The 26,303-nt window shown below is 43.7% G+C and overlaps 1 protein-coding gene and 1 long non-coding RNA gene across 3 annotated transcripts in view; one reads left to right on the top strand and one right to left on the bottom strand.

The window, feature by feature from the left end:
* The window catches only part of LOC122730430, a 52,640-nt gene extending 41,882 nt beyond the window's left edge, over positions 1-10,758 (bottom strand). For both annotated transcript variants that reach the window (XR_006353504.1, XR_006353503.1), the window contains exon 1: positions 10,660-10,758. This is a non-coding gene — a long non-coding RNA (uncharacterized LOC122730430). The remainder of the gene's footprint in view (positions 1-10,659) is intronic.
* Positions 9,421-26,303, top strand: part of DNAAF9 (dynein axonemal assembly factor 9) — a 167,585-nt gene continuing 150,702 nt past the window's right edge. Inside the window, exon 1 of the mRNA XM_043969556.1 lies at positions 9,421-9,587. Coding sequence (XP_043825491.1) covers positions 9,514-9,587 — 74 coding nt within the window. The 5' untranslated portion in view covers positions 9,421-9,513. The remainder of the gene's footprint in view (positions 9,588-26,303) is intronic.

The raw sequence follows: 26,303 nt of genomic DNA, 5'->3' as shown, positions 1-26,303 counted from the left end.
TCAAGATCTCATATAAGGGGGGCAGCTAGGTGGCATAGTGGATAGAGCACCGGCCCTGGAGTCAGGAGGATCTGAGTTCAAATCCGGCCTCAGACACCTGACACTAACTAGCTGTGTGACCCTTGGCAAGTCACTTATTCCTCATTGCCCCAAAAAAGAAAAAAAAAAGAGTTCATATAAAAGGGTTGGTCTTGTTGAGAAGAGCCACCTTTTCACCAGAGAGTAGAATAAAGGAGGAAATAGTGGGGGATAATGTTAGGAGGTTGTGAGGTGAAGTACAATAGAGAACAGGGAGTTCTCATTAGACCACCTTGATTTTTTTTTCAGTAAAATATGAGGGCCTTAGCTGAGAAGGGGTAAAGGGATACTACTGGAGGCAAGGATAGAAAAAGTTTGCAACAGCCAAGGAAGAGAGTGAGATACTGAATCAATTATGGAGTAGTAAAAGAATTGCTTTGCTGCAGTGAGGACCCAGCTGAGAGTAGAGAACATAAATTTGAAGTGAATCCAGTTAATAGGACTTTCTCCAGCTCCATTCTGCAGATTATAAGCAGGAGGAAAGGAGAAAAACAGAAGCAGTAATCCAGTATTGGGGTCTGGGGAGTTGGGAGAGGTAATAAAATCAGGGAAGAAGGGATTCAGGAGTGGAAGAGAGTGTTCACTCAGATTGAGATGGGAGAGGCATTGTAACTAGAGCAGGAGTGATGTAAGGTATGGAGTGATTGCAGGTCCTGGTTAGCACCCAAGAACAGCCTTGGGAAGAGTGATGCACAAGGAGAGATGGAACGATAGGAGCTTGTGGTTGGTTAAAGGAGCTTCTGAGTTCTTGATCATGAAAGTGGAACGCTTGTGAATGATGGAAAGATAAAGGGTGTGACCATATTTGTGAACAGCTGAGGCAGGGTAGAGGAGCAGGTCATGGGAACAGAGCAGATTGAGGAATTGGAATGTTGATGTATTTGAAAGGTCACCCAGGGGCAGCTAGGTGGCACAGTGGATAAAGCACTGGCCCTGGATTCAGCAGGACCTGAGTTCAAATCTGGCCTCAGACACTTGCCACTTATTAGCTATGTGACCCTGGGCAAGTCACTTAACTCTCATTGCCCTGCCCCTCCCCCCCAAAAAAGATCACCCAGCTGTATGTTGAAGTCCCCTATTCTAAGGACAGGAACTGATATGCCCTTCACAATAGCCTTGCTACTGTTGGTTAGATCTTCAGTACCTGATCAACAGGTAGAAAGCCAAGGGGGAAGGGGCACAAAATGTATGATATGGCAGATCCCTTGGTCCTGCCTGATGGTCAGGGCAGGAGTCACTAATATAAATTGGGTGTCATAGTTATCTGTGCCACATCTCTTTTTTTTTTTTTTTTTTTTGCGGGGCAATGGGGGTTAAGTGCCTTGCTCAGGGTCACACAGCTAGTAAGTGTCAAGTGTCTAAGGCTGGATTTGAACTCAGGTACTCCTGAATCCAGGGCCGGTGCTTTATCCACTGCGCCACCTAGCCACCCCCTTTGTGCCACATCTTATGAGACTGTGAGCTTCAGGAAGTTAGTTCTTATCTACAATGTGTATCTACCTCAGTAATTAGCATAATTTTGGACACATTGTTTAACAAATGTTTATCGAATTCAACTGACCAATTGTGCTTCTGACTCTTTGTACCACTCCACCAAGACTCAGCTATTTTTTCACCCTGGAACTTACCCCCTCCAAGCTGATCCCCTTTTCCCGTTGATGAATTCCTTTCAGGGGTCGCTATTTTGGGAACAGACCCAGGTCAGTCATATTTCATCCCCCTCCTTGTGCTTCTGACTCTTCAGACTTGACCATCATGCCTTCACAATTCCCAAAGGAAAGAACTAGGCTTGTTAGAAAGTCTTTCTCATCCCCAAACCAAAGTTCCTTTAATTCACAGTAGTAATGGAGGACAAGGTCTGGGTTTGCCTCCCAACCCCATGACTCTCTCCTTTGTTGCTCCTCAGTTGGAGGTTCTGTTTAGTCTGAGAACTCCAGTGTTTGGTCCAGGAATGATGTTATTCAGGAGCTCTCTCACTTCTAACCATGATGCCCTGTGGCTTCTCACCGCTCCACGTCTGCCTCTGACTTCTGCTGTTGTTCCCTCTTCTTCGGGGGCACCTGGTTTCCCATGTAGAACTCCTCTACTCTGTCAATCCTACTGCTTCCAGCTCTAGAGCCAAGATGTTCCCTGGGTAAGGTTTACTCAGTGGCTTACCTGCCACTACCACAATTCCCATTGCCAAGACTATATGTAGCCCCCCTCACCTACCTACTTCTCTCAGCTCTGCAATTATTTGGATAATTAATGAAGTTCATGCTGTGCTCAAAGGAGAGAAGCTAATCATTTCTGGACTTACCTTCATACTTTTGTCCTGCAAAATGCAAGTGAACCAATAAGGAGAAATTCTATTCTGGTCTTAGCTCGATACTAACATTTTTATCAGTGATTTGAATTATGGCTCTAATTCTCACCAATAAGAAAGAACTGATTGCTAGAGTGGAAATAATAAGGATCTTAAATGACCCCTCCATTTTAGAATTGATGATAGAGGAGAGAAAAGCCAATTGAAGATTCAATCCATTTGGGGGGAGATGATAGAGATCAAATGATTCAAAGGAAGGATAATTAGGAACCCAGATTCAAGTTCTCCAGATGATGTCAGCCCAGGAAGCATGAGAAGCTCTCAGGCATGAAATTCTGAAGACAAAAAAAAAATTCTGATGACTGAATAAGAGAGTGAGTGTGACTTCAACTATTGGCAGAGTTCTAGAACATTTCATTAAAGGGATGGTTAAGGAACACCTAGAAAAGAGAGTAAAGATACCTTCAGTAATAATGGGTCATGCCAAACTAAAGTCTTTTTTTTTTTTTTTACAACTTTACTACCATACTGGTAGAGTGAGACACCTCTGGACTAAGCGAGAATACAATTCAATGGATTTGGACTTCATCAAATGGCTTGTCTCAATCATTTAGTCAAAAATCATTTATTAAGCAACTGTTGTGTGCCAGGCACTATGCGAGGACAAAAACAAAAATGAAATAATCCCTGACTTTGAGCTTACATTCTGTTGAAGGAGACAATACACATATATAAGCATATACACAAAATAAAGAAAGAAAATACAAGGTAATTGGGGGAAACTAGCAGCTGGGGATATCAGGAAAGACTTCATGTAAGAGTGGTGATTGATCTGAGTTTTGAAAGAAATAGGGGGTTCTGAGAGGTGGAAGTGAGGAAAAAGTTCATTTCCAAGCATGGAAGACAGACAATACAAAGTCATGGAGATGGAAAGTGAATGTCCTGTGTAACAGCAAGAAAGCCAATCAGACTAGACAACAAGAATGTAGGAAGGAGAATGATGTATATAAAATGTAGATTGGGGCCAGGTTGTGATGAACTTTAAATGATAAGGGAGTTTATATTTGATCCTGAAGCCAATATGGAATCATTAGACTAAAAGGAAAGTGAGGAGTTGAGAAAAATGTCAAGATTGCAAACCTGAAAGACTGAAAAGGTGGTGGTGCCCTTGACAAAGGTAGGGAAGTTTGGAAGTAAAGTGAGTTTTGGAGGGAAAGATAATGACTTGGGAGCATGTTGAATTTGAGATACTTAGAAAATGTCTGATAGTTATTTTGGAGATCTCAGGATCATGGATTTAAATCTGGAAGGAACCTTAGAGGTCATTGACACCCTACAAAGGTTAAATGACTTGCAAAAGGTCACATTTCTAGTACCTGAGGCAAGATTTGAATCCAGGAATTCCTAGCTCCAACTCCAGTGCTCCATCCATTACACACCATGCTGTTTCTCAATATATGACTCAAGCTTGAGAGAAAGTCTAGGTCTGGACATATAGATTTAGGAATTATCTGCACAAAGATATTAAACTCCTGGGAACTGATGAGGTGACCAATCAAGTAAGACAATATAGAGACAGAAGAGGACCCAGGACAGAGCTTTCTGATTGATCCTCAGTTAGAGAGGTATGATGTGAATAATGAACTAGTAAAGGAGACTGGGGAGTTTATCCAAGTCATTGATACAAATGCTTATCAAATTTACAGATGACACAAATCTGAGAGGGATAGCTTACACACCAAGTAACAAAACCCTGGTCCAAAATTATTAATAGGCTTGAACAATGGGCCAAATTGAATTAGAGGAAATAAAGATCAGGGGTTATTAGAAATAAATATAAATCAGGGTTTTTTCAATCTTACTGGACTCCTAGACCCCTCTTGGGAATCTGGTGAAGCCTAATGGACCTCTTTTTAGAATGATGCTACAAAGTTACAAATTTGGGTTTCATGTAAAGAAAACATTTTTTTTTTAATTAGAGTTATGACAGAGTGGAATGGTCTGCATTGAAAGGTTTCTTCCCATTGAAGGTCTTCAAGCAAGGGCTGGATGACCACTTATCCAGAGTGCTATAGAGTAGATTCCTGTTCAGTTATGGCATGGGCTAGATGATCTTTTATTCTCTCTCTCTCTCTCTCTCTCTCTCTCTCTCTCTCTCTTTTTGGGGGCAATGAGGGTTAAGTGATTTGCCCAGGGTCACACAGCTACTAACTGTCAAGTGTCTGAGGCCACATTTGAACTCAGTTCCTCCTGGATCCAGGGCTGGTGCTTTATCCACTTTGACACCTAGATGTCCCCAGTTAATTGATTTTTTGACAAAGAATTTTCTTCATAATAGCCCAGCAAAGTAGGTACCATATGTTTTACCATTGTAATCAGTTAATCGATTTGGGGGGGGGTGAGGGTCAATGGGGGTTAAGTGACCTGCCCAGGGTCACACAGCTAGTAAGTGTCAAGTGTCTGAGGCTGGATTTGAACTCAGGTCCTCCTGAATCCAGGGCCAGTGCTTTATCCACTGCGCCACCTAGCTGCCCCAGTTAATTGATTTTTTTCCAGTTAATTGGTTTTTAAAGGGAAAAAACATGAATTGACAGAAAGGCCTCCTGGGGTAGATAAATAGCTTGTGGGAAAATTGGGGTTTGTTCTTTGGATCAGGGCACTCTGAATAGTTAATAGATAGTAAGAGGTATAAAGAGCTGTGGACTTGCTAGTCATTTTGTCCAACGAAGTCATTTCCCATCTCTGAGTATCCATATCCCCATCAATAACTAATAAAGCAGATCAATAAATACTATCTGACTTTTGAGTGTGGGGTCAGGAAGACCTGAGATCAAATCTGGCCTATTATAGTTATTGTGAGCAAGTCATTTAACCTTATCTGCTTCAGTTTCCTCATCTGCAAAGTAGGGATCATAATAGTTCCTGCTCCCAAAGCTTCGAGAATAAAATGTACAAAGCTGAAAGCACTATGTGGCTGCTATTGCGATTACTACTGCTACTTATACCATCTATTTCATAAAATTCTTGTGATTAAAGTCCTTTGCAAATCTGAAAGTCCTATACTGAAGCTGCAAAGAGTGGCTGGACCTGACTAAATACATACAGAAAATCTATGTTGGAGGAAACATAATTTTTTTTTTTTTAGTGAGGCAATGGGGGTTAAGTGACTTGCCCAGGGTCACACAGCTAGTAAGTGTTAAGTGTCTGAGGCCGGATTTGAACTCAGGTTCTCCTGACTCCAGGGCCGGTGCTCTATCCACTGCACCACCTAGCTGCCCCGGAAACATAATTTTTAAAGCCCTCAGGGATCAATTATGAAGTTATCTCAAAGAGGGGAATATACAATTCAATTCAAAAAGAATAGATCAGAATGCAGATTATAGTTTGCTTTAAAAGAAAGGCAACTCAGAACAACATTTCAGTAACTTCTGGTCCATACACTTACTTGTTTACCTCTAGAAAATCTTTGAGACTAATCTATGCAGAGTATTGAGGATATTCTTAATAAATATACATGGAACAGACCAGGCCAACTTTTATAGGCCATTTTCTCTTCTTCTTCTTCTTCTTCTTCTTCTTCTTCTTCTTCTTTTTTGGTGGAGCAATTGGGGTTAAGTGACTTGCTTGGGGTCACACAGCTAGTAAATGTTAAGTGTCTGAGGTCAAATTTGAACTCAGGTACTCCTGAATCCAGGGCCAGTGCTCTATCCACTGCATCACCTAGCTGCCCCAGGCCATTTTCTTTAGCAGACATGTTAGTTACACCTTCAGTTACACAGCTAACAGAGGTATAATCAACATTGGATCTGATTTTGTTTTTGTGAATGACAAAAAGGCATCTGACCTGATTAAACAAAAAGCAGCTTTATAGGAGATGGAGGATAACTATGATGAATAAGGTTCTTGAGATCATGCTATGTGAGGATAAGTTCAAGAAACTGGAGATGTTTAGTCTGGAGAAGGAAAGACTTAAAAGTGTGTGTGTGTGCGCGCGGGGGGGATGATTGTTGTCTTCCAGGGGTTGAAAGGCTGTTGCTCAGAAAAGGAAATAGACATGTCCTGCTTGGCTCCTAGGCAAGGACGAGGAGCAATAGAGAGAAGTTGCAGAGGCAAAGTTAGGTTTGTTGTCTACCATGTATATGTTAAAAATCACACAAGAATCTAATGGCAGATACAACCAGAAATTCATTTTGTTCATCAGTTGGCTGGGGAGCATTATAAGATGAAGAATCAAACAGAGATATGGGCTTGCCCATCATGGAGAATATCCTGTGTAGAGAGGGGTAGTTGCGGATAGCAAGGTTCTTCAAAGGATCTTGTTTATAAACGATGTTCTGATTTGTGATTAAATAGTGGGATTTAGCAGATACTCAGAGGCCCACCTGGAGATTAATCTAAACTGATTGAATTAAGTGAGAGTGGTTGACTGCTGATTAGCCTACTTCAAGTTAACTGGATTGTAAGCACACCTGGCTGGCCCTTAGGAAGGTATTGTTCTCAGAAGCTGGGGACTTTGAACTTAACTCGAAATCACCTTCAAGTGCAGTGAACCAATGGATTTGGATGACACTAACCAATCCAGTTTGAAGCAGTATGTAAGGACCGCCCATGCTCTGGACCTATAAAAAGCTTCCAAATTCAGTTTGCTGAGGAGTTCGTGGTTGAAGCAGGCTCATGGTGGAGGACTTGAGGAAGAACCAGACCAGGCTGGAACTCTAGGCTAGATAGGCCTTTTCTTAATTTTCTGAACTCCACATGAATACTTGTATGCTTTAATAAATAAATGCTTAATGCCCAAAGACTGGTGCTAAAGCTTCTAATTTAAGGCAACCCACACACATTGAGATTTTAAACGTCACAGATTCCACAGAGAAAACGGGCATTACAGGGCCTCAGTGAGATCCAGTCATTCAAATGCCATGCCATCCCCATAGGAAAAACAAAGTGGATCGAGAAGGCCTATTGCAAAGACTATCCGTATGGACAATTGATTGAACAAGTCCATTTGTTCACATATCATGGACAGGTGCTGTAGGCAGACAATGATTTGGATACATAGTTTAGGAGCAGAAAAGTGGACTAAATCACATCTGTGTAGCACTTTTTTGGGGAGTAGCTACAAAGTTTAACATAGCAAAGACACAAGGGGTAACAGAGTAGCATTCTTATGTGGATATTTCTCTTCACCTATCCCAAATCCTCCTTCCCCACTCACAGGCTACAAAAAGTGGATGAGTGTGTTGGTGTCCTGGCCGAAGCTCTGGGTCTTATAATGGAACAAGGAAAGAAAGGGAGGAATTGGGGTCGGAGTAGGGATTAGCAGGAGATATAAATCCATCCATCTCTTTGTCTTATCACCAGCAAATGAGGTTTTCAGAAGCTGTTACTCGGCATTTTCAAGGATCCCAAACTGCTAATTGAGAGAGGAACCCATCTTTTTAACACCAATATACTCTCAGTGATGTTATATGGTTTCAAGTTAAAAAACACTATGATTTTAGAATAAAAATTGTGAATGACCCAAATGGCAGTAATATATATGTGTATGCATGTATAAATATATATGTGTGTATGTATATACATGTATGTATGCATATATGTATACACAGTATAAATAGGCTGTGTTGTTGAGTTGTTTCAGTCATGTCTGACTCTTCAGGATCCTCATTTGGGGTTTTCTTGGCAAACTAGAATGGTTTGCCATTTCCTTTTCCAGCTTATTTTACAAATGAGGAAACTGAGGCAAACAGGGTTAAGTGTCTTGCCCAGGGTCACACAGCTAGTAAGTGTCTGAAGTCAGATTTGAGCTCAAGATGAGTTTTCCTGATTCCAGACCTGATACTCTATCCACTGTGCCAACTAGTTGCCCCTAAATAGGCTGTAAGTATATTGCCAATGATGACTTGCTTTTAAGGAGAAATAATCAAGGATATATGGGGGCTAGTCATTTAGTGAGGGGTCTGTTGGACTCCTAGAATGGTCAACTTACTAATTTCATGAGATCAGGGACCCTCTGATTACCCTTATGCCTAGGAGTTCTTTCTAGTAATGGGCACTTAAATGTTTATTGAATGCATAAATGAATGAATTAGATGGCCAGCCCTGAGCACTGTCACTTCCATGGTTCAAGGGACTCATGAGTGGGTAGTTTAAGGAACGCATATTGCAAATCTGTGCAATTCTGTTCATGTCCTCCCATAAATTCACCATAAAGGATTCACCCTAAAAACTACAGGCCTTTCTTCTTTTCCATAGTCCTTAGCAGCTGTCCTGAAAAAGACCCAGATGAGGGTCTTCCAGAGCGTTGACTATCTTGTATGGGGGATTTGCGGGAAGCCAAAGACAAGAATCACAGCATCAGGATGGACTGGGACCAAGCCTGCTGAAGGGAAAGGCCACATAGAAGTTGTCACAGATTCGTCCAAGTATTGGTGATTGATTGATCAGTGCAGCAAGACCGAACCAATAGGGGAGTACAGAAGGAGGGAGGAGGGGATTGCACCAATCCTGGTAGGATGGAAGGGGGCGTCCCAGGGGCTTGTCTCCAGGCAGAGCTGAGAGTGGGCGACTGGCCCAAGGCAGAAAGGGGGTGTGCGTGGGTGGGGGAGGGGAGACCACAATCCAACCTCACAGGACCGGCTCGGGGCCGGGGAGGGCTGGGATCTAAGAGGCGTGGCAATGCCCGCAGCTGTTCTCTTGGGTGCACTATTATATCCACATATAGGGGGGATGTCACGACAGACACGCTCTTTCTCTGTGCCATGGCTCCTTCTCCACTCAGGGTTCTACTCAAGTTCAAGAACACTTAGAACTTTGCCTTCTTTCGTGTTCAGAGTCTCGTGGCCAGTCCAGTTCCCCCACTGAGGAGGCGACTCTCCCGACATCCCTCCTCGATCTATTCAGAGTGGTACGCCCCGATTCGCCCCGCCCCCTGCAGGCCACAATGGAGCCCCGCCCTCGGGGGCGGCTCCTCCTCGGCCCGGCTCCGCCTTCCTCCCCTCCCCCGCCCCGAGGATGGACCCGGCTCGGGCCCCCGCCCCAGCCCCAGCCCCGGCCCCGGCCCCGGCCTGAGCGCCCCTCCGAGCGGCCGGCGCTTCCTGCGGACCCACGCCGAGGCCCCCACCGCCGCCATGGACCTGTCTCATCCGCGCCTGCTGGGCCGCTCGCGAGCCCGGGCTCCGAGCGGAGGATCGTCCTTCGTCAGGTACCGCTGCGGAGGCTGCCGCTGCTTGGCCCGGCCCGGCCCCCGTCCCCGGCCCCGGCCCCGGCTCCAGCCCCAGCCTTGGCCCCGCGTACAACTCCGGTGGCTCTCTGACAGCCCCTCCCCAAGAGCGTCCCCCCAAAATCGTCCCCTTCCCAGGCAGCGCCCCCACTGTGCCCCCAACCGCTCCCTCCCCCAGACAGCTCCCCGCATTGGGCTGCCCAAGAGGCCTCCCTCTGACAACGCCCCCAACCGCCCCCTCCTCAGACAGCGCCTCCTCCCCAGAGTCCTATCCATTGTGCCCCCAGCCGCCCCCTCCTCCAGGCAGAGCCCCCATTGTGCGCCCAACCGTTCCCCTTCTCAAGGCCTCCCCCTGACACCTTCAAACCGCCCTCTCCTTCAAAGAGCGCCCCACATTATAACCCCTAACTGCCATCTCCCCCAGAAAGCGCCTCTATTGTGCTCCCCCAAACCGCCCCTTACCCACGCATTGCCCCCATTGACCCGCCCGGGAGGTCGTCACCCTTTGACGATGCCCCAACCACCCTCTCCCCAGACAGCGCCCGCTCCCATTGTGCCCCCCCAACCGATCCCTTTCCCAGACAGTGCCCCACTGTGTCCCCCAATGCCCTCTCCTCCAGAAGGCCTTCTTTGACAATGCCCCCAAACCAACTCCTCTCCTAGAGAGCTCCCCCATGCCTTCTCCCTAGAGAGGTTTCCCCCTTCCCCAGACAATGCTCTCACAATCATCCCCCCCAAACTTCTCCCAGACCACCCCTCAGACTTTGCCCATATGAAGTCTCTCCTGGCAACCCCCCCAAGACAGTGCCCCCATGAAACCTCCCCAAGAAAAGCTCCTTGCATCAAGAGTACCCCCCAAGCTCCCTCTTGCTTCCCCTAACAGTGCCTTCTGCCTTCCCAAAGCTTCCCAGGATGAGTTAGCCTCAAACCTTCACCCATTAGGCTTCCCCTAAAACTCTGCCCCCTCCTCCTGCAAACAGTCAGGGCATCCCCTCTCACCCTCTCACACAAACAATGGATTCTTCCAGCTAACCAGGGACCCCCACTCCCTTACTGTGTGTTTCCTGCCAATGAGTCTCCAGAAGCCTCCTTGAAAATGATTTCCAGATCTCTCCCCCACCATTCCTCTTGAAGCCGCTCCCTGACAGCGGCCCCCAACACAAAGACACCTCCTTCTCTCAGACACTTCCACCAAGGTGCAGATGGCTCCCTGCCTTCCTTGAACCTTCCCCCTAGTAAAGCTATCCCTTAGTGATACCACCCCCCACAAAGAAACCCCATATGATGCCTTCCCCATAAAAGGCTTCCCCAGATAATGCCCCCCACCCCCAACCAGGCTGCCAGCAGACATTGCCCCATGAACTGTTTTCTTTAACAACACATCCTCTCTGTCCCCCAAGGGCACCTTTCTTTAATACATCCCATCCTTTTTTTTCTTCCCACCTCTATCTTTCCTTGAGCACAGACCCCAACTTCCTAGTTCTTCTGAGAAAGAGGGACCCGGGAAAATCGAGCCCCAGCTCCACCATGACTGCCCAGACAAGGAGGGAGGGGCTTTACAGGCAGGCCCCCTCTTCTCACTCCCCATTCCAAGGGTCTTTAAAGAAGCAGACAAAGGAGGGGCTGGCTCGGCTCAGTGCCCTGCTGCTGCACTGTACTAGAAGCCTGGGAGTAGGCTAAATGCCCAGTGGCTGGCACAGGGGGTCCTCTTGTTTTAGGCATCTCCAGAGGGGTAGATGACATTTTGGTTGCAAAGCACTGGGGGAAGGCTAGTGGGGTTAGGAAGAGAAGGAAGGAGGGAGAAGGCTGGAGGCGCTGGACAGGAGGCCATCTGCAGAATGCTCCTCAGCCTGCACACCCTGGTCTGGGGGAGGAAATGAATGTGAGGCTGGAGCAAGATGGAGGAGGGGGAGGGAGGTGGTCTGGTGCTAAATTCTGCTGCTATAGGAAGAGGCAGCTCTTTTTCTTTGTTCTTCTCCAGTGCCAATAAATACGTTCTCAAAAGGAGGTTGGCAGTTTATTTTTGACTTTGAAATGAAATGGTATCTGCTAGAAAAGGCCCTTGTTTAAAGGATCCCCCCCACCCCCCAAAAAATGTTTACGGAGGGGGAGGGGGGGTGGAGATGCCATTTTCCTTCCATAGACATGAAGCTACCTGGTCTCCCATATTAGAGCCAATAGGCCTTCCACTAAATAGGTCAAGTGGCCTTTGCTGAACTGTTTGGCTCTAGCTCCACTGACCTCCGTGCAGTGTCCTGGGACTTTGCAGTCTCTAGGGAATTGCTGTTTATGGCAACCATCACCAAGCTTAAATCCAAACCAGACTGACCCAGGGCTTCTGAACTGACCTCCACAGATGGGAAGAGTGTTTTTAAATTTTGTGCAGGAACTTTCCAGGATATCTTGGGAGCTTTGGGCATGAGCTTTCTGGAAGGCTGGAGGTCAAGGGGTTTGAGGTGGGCTCCTCATCTTAAGTTTTTGCATTCCAGGGACCAGGTCAGCCCACGGCTCTGACGTTAGCTAAGCTAAGGTGTTTTTTTCTTCTTCAGTGTCTGAGCCTTTGTACCTTTGGAGAGGTCAGCTTTCTAATAAACATGTCTCAGAGAAAGCTGATACCTTCCCTGTTGCCCCTAACAGGTCAGTGTTGAGAGAAGATCACAACTTTTGGGTTTTTTTGTTTGTTTGAATCAGAGGTTTGTTGTATAATCCAGATAATCAGGCAAGTTCTGAATCCTAAAATAGGGACCCTACTTGAGTAAAGCTTGTAAGGCTTTGAGCAAGGGGCAGTGTGCTGGCAGCTAGCAGGGCTGTAAGCTAGAGGAATATCTTCTACCTTCCATACCCCGAGTCTGTCCACCTGCCCTTTTCGTAGGGGACCAGACTTTTTTCTACCCCTTCCTTTCTACCCTTTCCCCTTGCTTTTGAATGTCTAACACATAACCAGCTGGGCTGGGCTCTCTGCTCTTTCCTAATGTGGCCCACATTTGGTTTACACAGTCTTTTAACTCACCAATCTGCTGGAAGGGGTAGGATTAACTGGTGAAGTAGCATTCCTGAAGACCCATACTAAATTGCAGTTGTGTGCTTCTGCTGTTTGTGATGGAGGCCAGCTTCACAGAAGGTGTGTATAAACCAGAAAGTAAAATAATGTGCTGCTCAGAGTTACAAACTTCTTTGTAAGGATAAAAAGGGAAGCTTGTTCAAAGACAACCTGCCTGGTTCAAAACACCCTTTTCTTCCTCAGAAACCCCTTTCCTTAGTGTTGGTTACTGGTTTAAGTTTCAGAGCCTCTCTTCCATTTTTATGTCTATCACTCACCTCGACTAGACTTTCTCTGTTATCCTCTTTTGGATGTTGCTGAAAAATTTGAGTCTTTTTTTCTTGGTAATACTGGTGTAATGGCAGGGTATTTTGGTAGGATTTGTTTGCTCCTGACTGTGGGCTAAGTCCCGAGTCTTTTCCTCAGCCAGGTTATGGATTGACATAGGGTATGTCTTGTTCTCTGTGTCTTGTATTTGGGACTAGCTATGGGCGCTTTCCAACCATTAGAGGGTCTTCTGCTTTATTGGGTGTCCTTAAATCTAGAAGAATGTCCAGTGGCAATCTTTTTTTTTTTTTTTTTTTTTTTTAGTGAGGCAATTGGGGTTAAGTGACTTGCCCAGGGTCACACAGCTAGTAAGTGTTAAGTGTCTGAGGTCGGATTTGAACTCAGGTACTCCTGAATTCAGGGCCGGTGCTTTATCCACTGCGCCACCTAGCTGCCCCGGCAATCTTGATAAGAATCCCAGAGATGGCTTCAAGTTTATCTAATTCTGTCTGACCTTGAGGTCCTAAATTAGATTTATATTCTCATCTTTAATCCTGCTTGAGGCTTTATAAAACCCCAAACCGTGAAACCCTTGATACTTACCCGAGATGAAAACAGGCCCTGTTTTGTTCCTTGGCTTCCCCAGGAGTAAGTTTCATAGACTGTTAGGGAAGGCTGATGGGTCCAGGATGGACAATAACACTTGTACATTCAGTGCCCAGATGTATGCCCAGAGTGTACATGAGATCACAGAGGCATAAAATCCTTGGAGCTCTCTAGCAGAAAGTCCTTTAAGTGGAAGGTAATAGTGTTTTGTTTATGACTTGATTGGCAAGTATATAACTGTCATCAAGTATTTATTGAGCTATTTTGTTGGAGGTGCTATGGTATGTGCTCTATAAAATGACATGGGAAAGATGTGGTTTCTGCCTTCCAGGACCTTGTAATCTTTGCCTCTGGAAAGTCCAAGTGGTCCGTTTTCATCCAGTCACCTAGTGTCTTCTTTATTCCCCTTGATTCTAGTATGACCAGGCTTTGGATAACTTATAGCTGGATGAACAATTATCCTCTAGGTCCCCTTGGTCTGGAAAATAAAATACCATCAACTGTTTTGTAATTGAGATGAGGTTCCTTGGGATGTCTCCTCATGTCACAGCCTTTTGGATCAGTCTAGGAGGAAAAGAGAGGAACCCCTCAGAGCAAGGCCACAGCTATACCAAGGGAATTGGGGGCCATCGTCCTGTTTGGGGACTCTGTCCTCCATGCAGCTTCCAAAGTGATGTTTGTTTCCCTCCTAGCTCAATTCCTGTCACCTCTAGGAGGAAATAGAAACTCCTCCTTTTGGCATTTCAATCACTTGACCACCAGACTCCCACTTCCCTTTCCATGTCTCTCCCTAGAAATCTTTCCTCTTCACACACTCTGTGCTTCCGCCATTCCATCCCCTATTCCTGGGCCTCTGATCCTTTTGTCCTTTTCCCTTTCCCCAGACTTCATGTCTGGGATGCCCTCTTTCCTCCCCTTCCTTTCTTCAAAGCTCAGCTCAAATGATACCTCTCCCAATCCACTCCCCCCAGCTGCTAGTGCCTCCCCTCCTCAGTTTCCTTGGATTTATTTTGTATACCCATATCTCTACATTTTGTCTCCACCAATAGAACATAAACTTTGTGAAGGCAGGGATGGTTTCATTTTGATCTGTATAACCCCAGGACCTCACTCCAAGCCTGACACATGGTACCAAGCCCTAACTAAATGCTTGATGACTGATTGCTTTGGGAATAGCAGGTCACACCCAGACTTTCTCCTGCCAGGCACAAATATAAGTAATGGAAGCTATGGCAGGAGAAAAGAGATTTAGTACAATTGGCATAAGTAGAACCAACAGGACTTAGCAACTCTTCGGATATGAGAAGTAAGGGGGAAAAAGGTGACAAATGATTCTGAGGTAATCCCCAAGTTCTTCAATACACTGGTGTATACTTCATCTGAGCCTGGTGACTTGGACTTATTGAAGGCATCTGGATACTGTAGCTAATCATCAATTCTTCCGATCTTCTGCTTACTCAAGTCTCCCCTTCTTTATTCCACCACACTCTGATGGATGACTGTTCCCTACTAGGATGCTGATGAACAGCTGCCAAAGATGATGCCCCTTTCTCCATCCTCAACCTACTTGACCTTGCAGTAGCCTTTTGACAATGTCAACCCAGCCCTTTTCTCCTGGGTACTCTTTTCTCCCTTGACTTCTCTAACATCATTGTTCTCTCCCCTGCTTCTCTTCCTATCTGTTTTACCATGCCTTCAATTGTCCATCTCTAGCTCACAGAGCATGGATGCCCCTGAATGCTCAATCCTAAACTCTTTCATCTCCTCCCTCCACATGGCTCTCTTGGTTATCTCATAAGATCCCATGGATTAAAATATTATTTCCATGTAAATGATTCCCAAGTCTATATATGTAGACCTAATCTCTGTTATGAACTCCAGGCCCATATCACCAGTTGCCTACTGGACACATCTCCACCTGAGTATTGAAAGGGGTTAAAATTCTAGCTATACTGTCTAAAAAAATCTAATGAGTGGTCACCAATAAATTAGAAGCTTTAGCAAGACTTTAGCCTTTTAAGCATTTATTAAGGAGCATAAGAATTTGATGAAGAGAGAGAAAGAGGCCTAGATGCCTACCTCTATCTATCTCAGGGAGCCAGCATTTCTAGTTCCACTCCCCATGAGGTCCTGACAAAAGAGAGAAAAAAGCGAGCCTCGCCCCTTCTTCCTCCCAGAAGCCTCCTCTGAAAACCACATGCACACACAGCTCCAAGTTAAATTGGCTGGTAGCTTTGATAGATAGTACCCACGAGCAAACATCACTTCCTGACGCCAAGAAACTGACCTTCTAGGCCACATGGCTTACCCTCAGATGCCTTCTCCTCTTGGGGGAGCTTTCCTACAGTAACTCTCCAGCAGGTGGCGTCACTCCAATTGTCACAGTATCTCATAGGCATATCCCATGGGGTATCTAGGTGGTGCAGTGGATAAAGCACCAACCCTGGAGTCAGAAGGGCCTGAGTTCAAATGCAGCCTTGGACACTAGCTGTGTGACCCTGGGAAAGTCACTTAAATATATTTGCCTCAGTTTCTCATCTTTGCCAAGAAAACTCCAAATGGGGTCATGGAGAGTCAGGCACAACTGAAAAGACCACAAAAAAATCCCATAGACATGCCAAACTCAACATATCCAAAGCAGAAATCATCATACCCCACCCTACCCCTCCTCAAACCTACATTTTCTCCAAATTTCCCTATTCCTGTCACAGGAAAACTATCTTTCTGGTCATCTAGGTTTATAATCTCAGAGTCATCCTTGATTCTTTCCTCTTCCCTCCCATCCAACTGGTTGTCATTTTGACTTCTACATCCCTAGCTTTCTCTCCACTTAAGAGGTTACTGACCTAGTTCAGGATCTCTTCTGTCTCTTATTGCAATCGCCTCTTTATCAGCCTCCCTGTATTCAGTCTCTCACATCCCTAATGTTTGTTCCATATAGCTGTCAAATACATTTTTTTTTCAAATACACATTTTTCTTTTCTTTTCCTTCTTTCTTTCTTTCTTTCTTTCTTTCTTTCTTTCTTTCTTTCTTTCTTTCTTTCTTTCTTTCTTTCTTTCTTTCTTTCTTTCTTTCTTTCTTTCTTTTTTGGTGGGGCATTGAGGGTTAAGTGACTTGCCCAGGGTCACACAGCTAGTAAGTGTCAAGTGTCTGAGGCTGGTTTTGAACTCAGGTCCTCCTGAATCCTAGGCCAGTGTTCTATCCACTGCACCACCTAGCTGCCCCTCAAATACATTTTTTCTTTTTTGCGGGGCAATGGGGGTTAAGTGACTTGCCCAGGGTCACACAGCTAGTAAGTGTCAAGTGTCTGAGGCCAGATTTGAACTCAGGTACTCCTGACTCCAGGGCCGGTGCTCTATCCACTGCGCCACCTAGCTGCCCCCAAATACATATTTTTAAGACAGGCTGGAACATGTCACATTCTTGCTTAAAACCCTTCAGTGACTACCCACTGACTACCAAATCAACTGTAGCCCTTTAGACAGAATTTCAAGACCTTCTACAATCTGGCTCCAGTTTACCTTTGCAGCTTTATTTCATGGTTCTTCATGAATTCCAGGTTTGGCCAAAATGTATTATATACAATTCTTTACTTTCTTCTGCCTTTGTGACTTTGCCCATATTGTCCTCCATATCTGAACAGAATCCTTGAGCCTCTATTTCTCTCTCTTGATACCTTTCCTCTTTTTCATATCCCACATCAGATGCTACTTCCTCCAAGACTACCCAGATCCCCCCAGCTGGAAGTGAGCTTTTCTTCAGTGAGTCTCTCAGAATGTTTTTTACTTCTACTATGCACTTAGTCACTTTGGCTTGTAATTGTGCACAGCTCTCATCCCCCTAGTAGATTGTAAGCTTTATGAAGTGAGGGACTGCATCCTGGCAACCCTGTTCAATATCATAGTCTCTTAAGTAAATGCTGGGTGAATTGAATAAAATGGAATGGGGTTGAACTGTAGGTTGGTGATCCCTAAGAAATTGTGATGAACAGAAGACAGATTGCTTGACTTTGCCTGTCAGTGAGTTTGACTTTGATTCCTTGCAAAATTCTAGAGTGCCTTACTAAAGGATTGACTTCTGACTATGTAAGTGATCACCCCAAGGCAGCAGGGGCTCCTCAAAAACAAGTCATGCCCAATTCACCCTGTTTTAATAGGGTTACCAGACAGGTGGGTTGGGGAATGTTGGAGACAATACCATTAGGAAAGAATTTGACAGTTTCTCTTTATGGACAAGGGGGAATATATGTGGACTGGACAATAGGATAATTAGGTGAATTTGAACCAGATCTACAAACATGCTCAGATCTCTGTATTTAAAAACGAAAACACCTTCACTTGACCTCACTATTTCTTCAAGCGATATTTTTGGGTCTTTGCTACCTTTTATAGCCAAACTCTGAGAAAAATGTGTCTAGGGCAGCTAGGTGGCGCAGTGGATAGAGCACCGGCCCTGGAGTCAGGAGGACCTGAGTTCAAATCTGGCCTCAGACACTTAACACTTACTAGCTGTGTGACCCTGGGCAAGTCACTTAACCCCAATTGCCTCACTAAAAAACAACAACAACAACAACAACAACAACAACAACAAAAAACAAACAAAAAAGAAAAATGTGTCTACACTAGTTACTGCCACTTTTTCTCTTCTCACTCGCTTCTCAGCCCTTTGAAATTTGCCTTTCATCCCCACCACTCAACTGAAACTGTTCTGCCAAAAGGGAAGGAGAATAAGCATTTTTACGTGTTTTCCATGTGCCAGGAACTGTGCTGAGCACTTTACAAATATTTATCTCATTTGATCGTCACAATAACTCTGTAATAGAGGCACTATTATGATTCCTATTTCATAGTTAAGGAAACTAAGGCAGACAGAGGTTAAGTGACTGGCCCAGGGTCATATAGTTAATAAATAATCAGAGTTAGGATTTGAACTCATTCTTCCTGACTCCAGGCCAGTGTTCTGTTCCCCATACCACCTGGCTGTCTCTTTCTCTATTGCTAAATCCAGCCTTCTTGACCTCTCTGTAGCATTTAACACCACTGACCACCCCTTTTTCTGAACACTCCCTCCTCCCTAGGTTTCCAGGACACTACTTTTTTAATATAATATTTTCTTTTTTTCCAACTACATGTAATTTTTAACATTCGTTTTAAAAAATTTTTCTTCCAAATTCTCTCCCCCCTCTCCTTGATATGGCAAGCAATTTTATATAGGTTATACATGTACAATCATGCAAAACATATTTCCATATTAGTCATATGAAATTTTTTTTAAAATGCAGACCAAAAAAAAGAAAAAATAGTATGCTTCCATGCGTATTCAGATTCTACCAGTTCTTTCTTTCGAGGTGGTGAGCATTTTTCATCATAAGCCCTTTGGAATCGTCTTTGATCTTTGTATTGCTGAAAATAATTAAGTCCTTCATAGTTTATAATTTTACAACACTGCTGTTACTGTATATAATGTTCTGCTGGTTCTGCTCACTTCATTTTTGCATCAGTTCATTTAAGTCTTTTCAGGTTTTTCTGAAAGCATCCTGTTCGTCATTTCCATATAGCCAATCCTACTCTCGTTTTACATCCTGTTCTACATCACTAATTCTTTCAGAAATGTTGAACTGAATGTTCCAAAGGCATCTCAAACTCAGCATGTTTGAAGCAGAATTCGTAATCTTTCCCTGCTAAATATATCCCTCTTCCCAGCTTCCCTATTTTGGTCAAGTGCATCACCATTTTTCTTGTAATCAGAGGAAATATAAGTAGGCTTCCACAGACCAAAATGGTAAAAAGTTAATGAGAATGGAACATGCTCTTGAAGAAAATATTTAAGACACAAATGGAAACAGTTCCAAGAAGGAGGAAAAATGGGCTTTGTCTGAAAAGACCAATTTGCGTGCACTGGAAAGTCACCAAATAACTTAGATTTTAAAAGGCAGTGTGCAAGTAACAGAATATGAATGTAAGGGTGTGACATGGTCCTGTAAAAACCATGTGAGGAGTGGTGAGTGAAGAAGCTCAGGACAACAGAAAGGTGGGCCTTTTGTGTGTGTTTGTTTTAAAGCTACTTTGGGAGAAAAAGAGTTTAAAAAGCAATAGGATCTTTGCTTAGGGTAGAAGGGATAATAATGACAGGAAGGAAGCAGAGGCATTTCATTTTGATTTTGTTCCAGGTTTCCTATGCTATGGAGAATGAACTCTACATTAGAAATGGTCAAACACAAATGACTAAAAGGGAGTTGATACACACAATAAGTAAGGTGAGAACATGAGCCCCCATGGATGAATTCAAGTCAGTTGGTCCAGATGAAGCTATCCTTGGGTTCTGAAAGAAGCCGCCCAGGTGATGGCTGAGCCCCTCTCATTGTTATCATGGAGAACAGGAATAATGCCTCAGGATCTGAGAAAGGAAGATGTTATTGTGACTTTTTATAAGAGGACAGAGGACAGTCCGCAAACCTGGCCAGTGGGCTTTCCTTGATGCTTTGCTCTTTCTATATCATCTGTGCACCCATTAGGTTTTGGTTGCTTGTTGTTTTTTTAAGCCAGACCTATGATTTCATCAATGAAGGGAGTCCCCAGTGAGAAACTCTCTCTGTCAATGCACATCTGCACCTTGTCTGCCTGTTTCCTGGGGCATTGAGCTGTAAGGGGACTTCCCCACGCACTCTGCATTCCACCACTGCCTCTCTGCTCCTGATTTATGTGTTGCCTCCCCCATTGGTGTGTGTAGAGTCCTTGACAGCAAGGACTCTTTGGTTGGTTTTGTTTGTTGGGTTTTTGCCTTCGCTCGTAACCCCAGTGCTTAGCATTGTGCCTGGCACATAGTGAGTGTATGATAAGTGTTGCTGATGAATTGATTGTCCTAAATCGATAGTGAAGGAGTTGTTGCAGTTCTTGTTTAGATCAGTCCCTTTTTAAAAAATCGAATGTGCAAAACTCAAATATAAAACTGTACAATTTGGTCATTCCTGGCTTAACAAAATGGTTCACTTCCTCCTTTAAATAGAAAGATTCTGTAGAGCATTAAAAATGATTTATTTGATTCCCTGATTTACATGGGGCAGCTAGGTGGTGCAGTAGATAGAGCACTGGCCCTGGATTCAGGAGGACCTGAGTTCAAATCCGGCCTCATATACTTGATACTAGCTGTGTGACATTGGGCAAGTCACTTAACCTTCATTGCCCCACCAAAAAAAAAATTATTTACATCCAATTTTTCACAGCCTTTCTTTTGCATAAATCAAGGTGCACCTGTATCATAGTTTTGCCCAGAAAAGGATTTGACCTTCAGCTATTTAAAATTTTTGAGGGTTTGATATAGATCATTTTATTTCAAGTAGTAGTATTTATCACAGCATATAGTGCTACACTAGAAGCAGGACTTTTGAAGGACAAACATTTTCCTCACAAGGCTGACTGCGCTCAGCTAATTTTGAGTTGTATGACTTTTACAAATAAGGACAATACCTTCAGCCTTGTGAATTCTAGTTTGGAAGGAAGCCCAGAAAGACCAGGCTGCATGGGCTGAGTGGTGAAGAGCTGATTTCGCTCAGTGCAGATGGATGGCATATACATAACCTCAGCTGGATCCCCCACTGCGGTCCTAGGTTTCTTCTGCTCTTTCTTTTCTCCTCTTATTGGCCCCTGATCTCATTTCCCACTCTTCTCCCTCCCCTACCTCCTACACTTCTTTGTGGATAAAAAGCAGATCTGAGGTAAAGTTGTTCCTTATTGCTTCCTCCTCCTTTTGAAAGATGAAATTATCATTAAGTCAAGTCAAGAAATGAGTGGGTGTTCTGCTTTTGGCAGTGAGAGCACTCCAGCGGATGGCCTGCCACCCCTCCCCATGACTGCTATAGCATACCTTTGTGCCGACTGAGTGTTCTGTTTCTGTATACTCTGCCATGCCTTCCCACTCTGCTTCCTGGATTTTCTCACACGAATATATAGCTGGATGCACAATGTTCCCCTGTCCTTCCTTTCACCGATTCTGTTTACCTTTCTTGCCCAGCTCTGTGCCTCTGCTTAAGCTGTTCCTTATACCTTGTCTTGTCATCTTAACCATTTTTCAAGGCCAGGTCACATGTCATCACTTCACTAAATGCTCTCTTTTTCATATGCTGCTGACCACTGCTGGAGAAAATCCCATAACCATGTTTCCCGAATCCACTACAGATTTGTCATCTAATTTCATCTGGGACCTCCCTGATGCATGTAATCCTTTTATTCTCCCCTGATTGACTTCTCTACCCTAACCCATATATCAGTTGTTATAAACCCTTTTTTTCTCTCCTTAAGCCTTCCACACACCACTCCTCTCCTTCCTCTCAGCCAAGCACCTCTTCTGTTTTATCAAGAAAATAGAAAGGCAGCTGGGTGGCGCAGTGGATAAAGCACTGGCCCTGGATTCAGGAGGACCTGAGTTCAAATCCGGCCTCAGACACTTGACACTTACTAGCTGTGTGACCCTGGGCAAGTCACTTAACCCCCATTGCCCTGCAAAAAAAAAAAAAAAGAAAAAGAAAAAGAAAAGAAAAGAAAATAGACGCCATCTACCATGAGCTCCCTCTTCTCCCCCACTTCTCTCCTTCCATCAGTCTCAGAAGACAGGACCTCTCTTGCCAAGGCCAATCCCTTCATTTGTGCACTTGGTGCCATTCTAGGTCTTTTAGGAATTTAAACCTTTGACCCTTCTACTTTTCTCACTATCTATGAGATCCTTTTCTGCTTTCTAAAAACCTACCCAGATATTCCTGATCCTTCCCCTAACCCTGAAGTCCTCTCAATCCAAGGCTTTGGGAGGTGAATGGCTTTCATCCTTGAAACTCCCTGGCGACTTAGATTCATAATTCTATTGAAGAATAAAGTCAGCCAACCCAATGAAGCACTAGTTGAAGTCGGTTTTGCTGTGGGGGTTGAGGGGGGAGGTGCTCCACCACTTTTGTATTTGTTTCAAATACTACCTCCCTGTATCTTACCTCTTTTCTTTCTTTCTTTCTTTCTTTCTTTCTTTCTTTCTTTCTTTCTTTCTTTCTTTCTTTCTTTCTTTCTTTCTTTCTTTCTTTCTTTCTTTCTTTCTTTCTTTCTAGTGAGGCAATTGGGGTTAAGTGACTTGTCCAGGGTCACACAGCTAGTAAGTGTTAAGTGTCTGAGGTCAAATTTGAACTCAGGTACTCCTGACTCCAGGGCTGGTGCTCTATCCACTGCGCCACCTAGCTGCCCCCTTACCTCTTTTTTTACAACCAAACTCCTAGAAAAATGTGTCTATTCTACTTTCTTTCCCCATCATTTCTAAGTGCCTTGCAATCTAGCTTCCAACTCTACCACTCGAATGGAGTAGCGTTCTCCAAGTTTACCAATGATCTTTTTTTTGTTAAATCTGAATTCCTTTTTTCAATCTTTATATTTCTTGGCTTGTTTGCAGCTTTGGATACAGTGGACTGGCCCCTCCTTCTGCATGCACTCTCCTTCTGTAGCTCCAGCTCTTGCCTGGTTTTCCTCGTACCTATCACCTCTTTTCGGGCTCCTTTGCTGGATCCTCATCTATGGTCTGCCTCCTAACCACAGGTGTCCTCCAAAGCTCTGCCCGGAGCCCTCTTCTTGTTTCCGCTTGTCTGGGTCCTCTCTCCACCCTCCTGTGCGTTTGTTTTCATCTCCATGCAGATGACCCCCAAAATGTTTTGGTTTTGGTTTTGGTTTTGACAACACACTCAATTCTAGGCATACTCTCCTTATCCCCACTACCAATGAACCTTCCCTTGTTGTTTGTTAAGTTTACTTTTTAAAAATTCTGAACTTAAATACTAAAGAAAATGGACATTCCATGTACCTAGTAGAACATAAGGGAACTGTACCTGAAACTTTGAAAATCCTCAATGGCTATAGTTTGCCTTTTCCTTTCTTTTTTTGTTGTTGTTTATCAGTGGAGGAGGATATAGGTATAATTCTTTTTCTTAATAGTATTTTGTTTTTTCCAGTTACACGTGAAGATTGTTTTCAACATTCATTTTTGTAAGATTTTGAGTTCCAAATTTTTCTCCCTTCCCTCCCCCCTCCCCAAGACAGCAAGCGATCTGATATGTTATATATGTACAATTACATTAAACATATTTCCACATTAGTCATGTTGAGAAAGAAGAATTAGAACAAAAGGGAAAAACCTCAAGAAAGAAAAAAATATTTAAATGAAAATAGTATGATTTGGGAGCAGCTAGGTGGCACAGTGAATAAAGCACGGGCCCTGGATTCAGGAGGACCTGAGTTCAAATATGGCCTCTGACACTTGACACTTACTAGCTGTGTGACCCTGGGCAAGTCATAACCCTCACTGCCCTGCCGGGGGAAAAGAAAAAATACTATGATTCAATTTGCATTCAGATTCCACAGTTCTTTTTCTGGATGTGGAGAGCATTTTTTGTCATGAGTCCTTTGGAATTGTCTTGGATCATTTTATTTCTGGGAAGAGTTAAGTATATCACAGCTGATTATCACATAATATTGCTATTACTGTGGACAATGTTCTCCTGGTTCTCTTCACTTCACTCAGCATTATCAGTCCACTTAAATCTTTCTAGGTTTATCTGAATCTGCCTGCTTCTCATTTCTTATAGCATCACAGTATTCCATTATATTCACATACCACAACTTGTTCAGCCATTTCCCAGTCGATGGGCATCCCCTCAATTTCCAATTCTTTGCCACTGCAAAGAGAACTGCTATAAATATTTTGGTATTTTTTAATGGTCTTTTGGGGATACAGACCTAGTAGTGGTTTACTGGGTCAAAAGCTATGCACAGGAAGGGCAGCTCAGTGGTGCAGTGGATAAAGCACCAGCCCTGGATTCGGGAGGACCTGAGTTCAAATTTGAGCTCAGACACTTGATACTTACTAGCTGTGTGACCCTGGGCAAGTCACTTAACCTTCAATGTCCTGAAAAAAAAAAGAAGAAAAAAAAAAGCTATGCACAGTCCCATATCCCTTTGGATATTGTTCCAAATTGCTCTTGGATCAGATTACAACTCCACCCACAATGCATGTGTTCTAATTTTTCCACATCTTCTACATTTATTATTTTCTTTTTTTTTTGTCATATTAGCCAATCTGATAGGTGTGAGATGGTGGCTCAAAGTTATTTTAATTTGCATTTCTCTAATCAATAGTGATTTAGAACATTTTCTCATATTTGCCTTTTCTTTTTAAAGGAATTAAAAGTCCTTCACAATGTGTCACCTTTCTTCCTTCTTTTTGGAGTTGCCTTAATATGCTTTCACTTGGTGCACTCTGTACTTCAGTTAGATTGGTCAGTATGCCATTTCTCATACCTTTGTACAGGCTGTAACCCATGCATGAAATGTATTTCCCTTCTTCCACCACTTAGAATCCTTAGCTTCTGTCAGAGTTCAAATTAGTACCTCTTCCTTTAGGAAACCTTTCCTGAGTTTCCCTACTTATTAGTGCTTTCTCCTTCGCAAAATTATCTTGCATTTATCTTGGGAAATGGTGTATCCTCACTGTGGAGTGTTAGCTTCTTGAGGGCAGGGACTGCTTTGGTTTTTACTTCTAGTATTAGCCAAGCATACAGTGTCTTGAATGTAGTAGATGCCTAATAAATACTTGATGAATAGAACTGAATTTGTTGGATGCTCCATGGACTATTTACAGAAAACAGGGACAGTCATCATTCATGATGACTAGTCCTAGACAGGCCTGCTGATCTGTGCCATCAGAAGTACCTTGGGAGCATTCCTCTGTACCAGTGGAGGGAGGACCCATGTCAGTAAGAGTCTTGGCCCCTCCTGAAGCACTCAACTGAGCCAAGAGAAATCCAAGTCTTTGGGGTGAATGGCTCTGATTCTTGAAACTCCCTGGCAACTGTAGGTTTAGATTTTGACTTTGTTGCCCCTTAAAGTCAGCCAACCCAGTGAAGCACCAGTTGAAGCTCATTTTGCTGGGGGTTTTTCTGCCACTTTTGTACTTGTTTCAAAAAAATATATCTAATTGCATTTCTGACCTTCTGCTCTTTGGCTTCTTAGCAACCGGCACAACTTAGAAACTCCCAACAGTCGTCTCTATTCTTCCTGTCCTATTTGAAATGCTTACTTCATTCACAGCTGCCCATGTAACAATTACTGGTCAAAGTGTAATTTTAAATTTTATTTTTGCTTTGCAATTTATAGTTAGTCAGAATCAAGAAACAAAAATGAAAAAAAATTATTGTTGCCTCACAATACCTATTATAAAAAGAGAACTTTAAAGTGGAAAACCTTCCGTCTATCTCCAGTTGATAAAAGTGTTGACCAGATGATAAAAGAATAGACAACTGTGACTGCTACTAAAGACTTCCCCCCACTCTTAGAGTTTGTATATATAGCTTTCCTGTTTATCTGGTATGTAGCTTGTCTGTGTGTATTTGTTTACATGTTGTCTCCCCCATTAGTTTGAGCTCCTTGAGGCAGGGACGGTCTGTGCCTCCTTATGTATCCCTAGTGCTTAGTACAGTGCTTGACACATACTAGGCACTTAGTAAATATTGATTGAATTTTACAGATGAGGAAACTGAGGTCCAGAGATGTGGGAATGAATCACTCTTGGTTACATAGTAAATTAGTGAAAGAGATCCAGGTTTTTTGACTTCCAATCCATGTCTATACTACACCATATTTGAGGATAAAGGAGCGATAAGAAGGAAGGGAAGTGTTCTTCTAGGGAAATGTATCATCTCAAATGAACCTCCCCCATATATGGTTTCACCAACAATATATTAGTGTGCCCATTTTTCCACATC

This window comes from Dromiciops gliroides, chromosome 6 (genome assembly GCF_019393635.1).
Source record: "Dromiciops gliroides isolate mDroGli1 chromosome 6, mDroGli1.pri, whole genome shotgun sequence".
Classification (NCBI taxonomy): Eukaryota; Metazoa; Chordata; class Mammalia; order Microbiotheria; family Microbiotheriidae; genus Dromiciops; species Dromiciops gliroides.
This window is presented reverse-complemented; position numbering and strand designations above follow the sequence as displayed.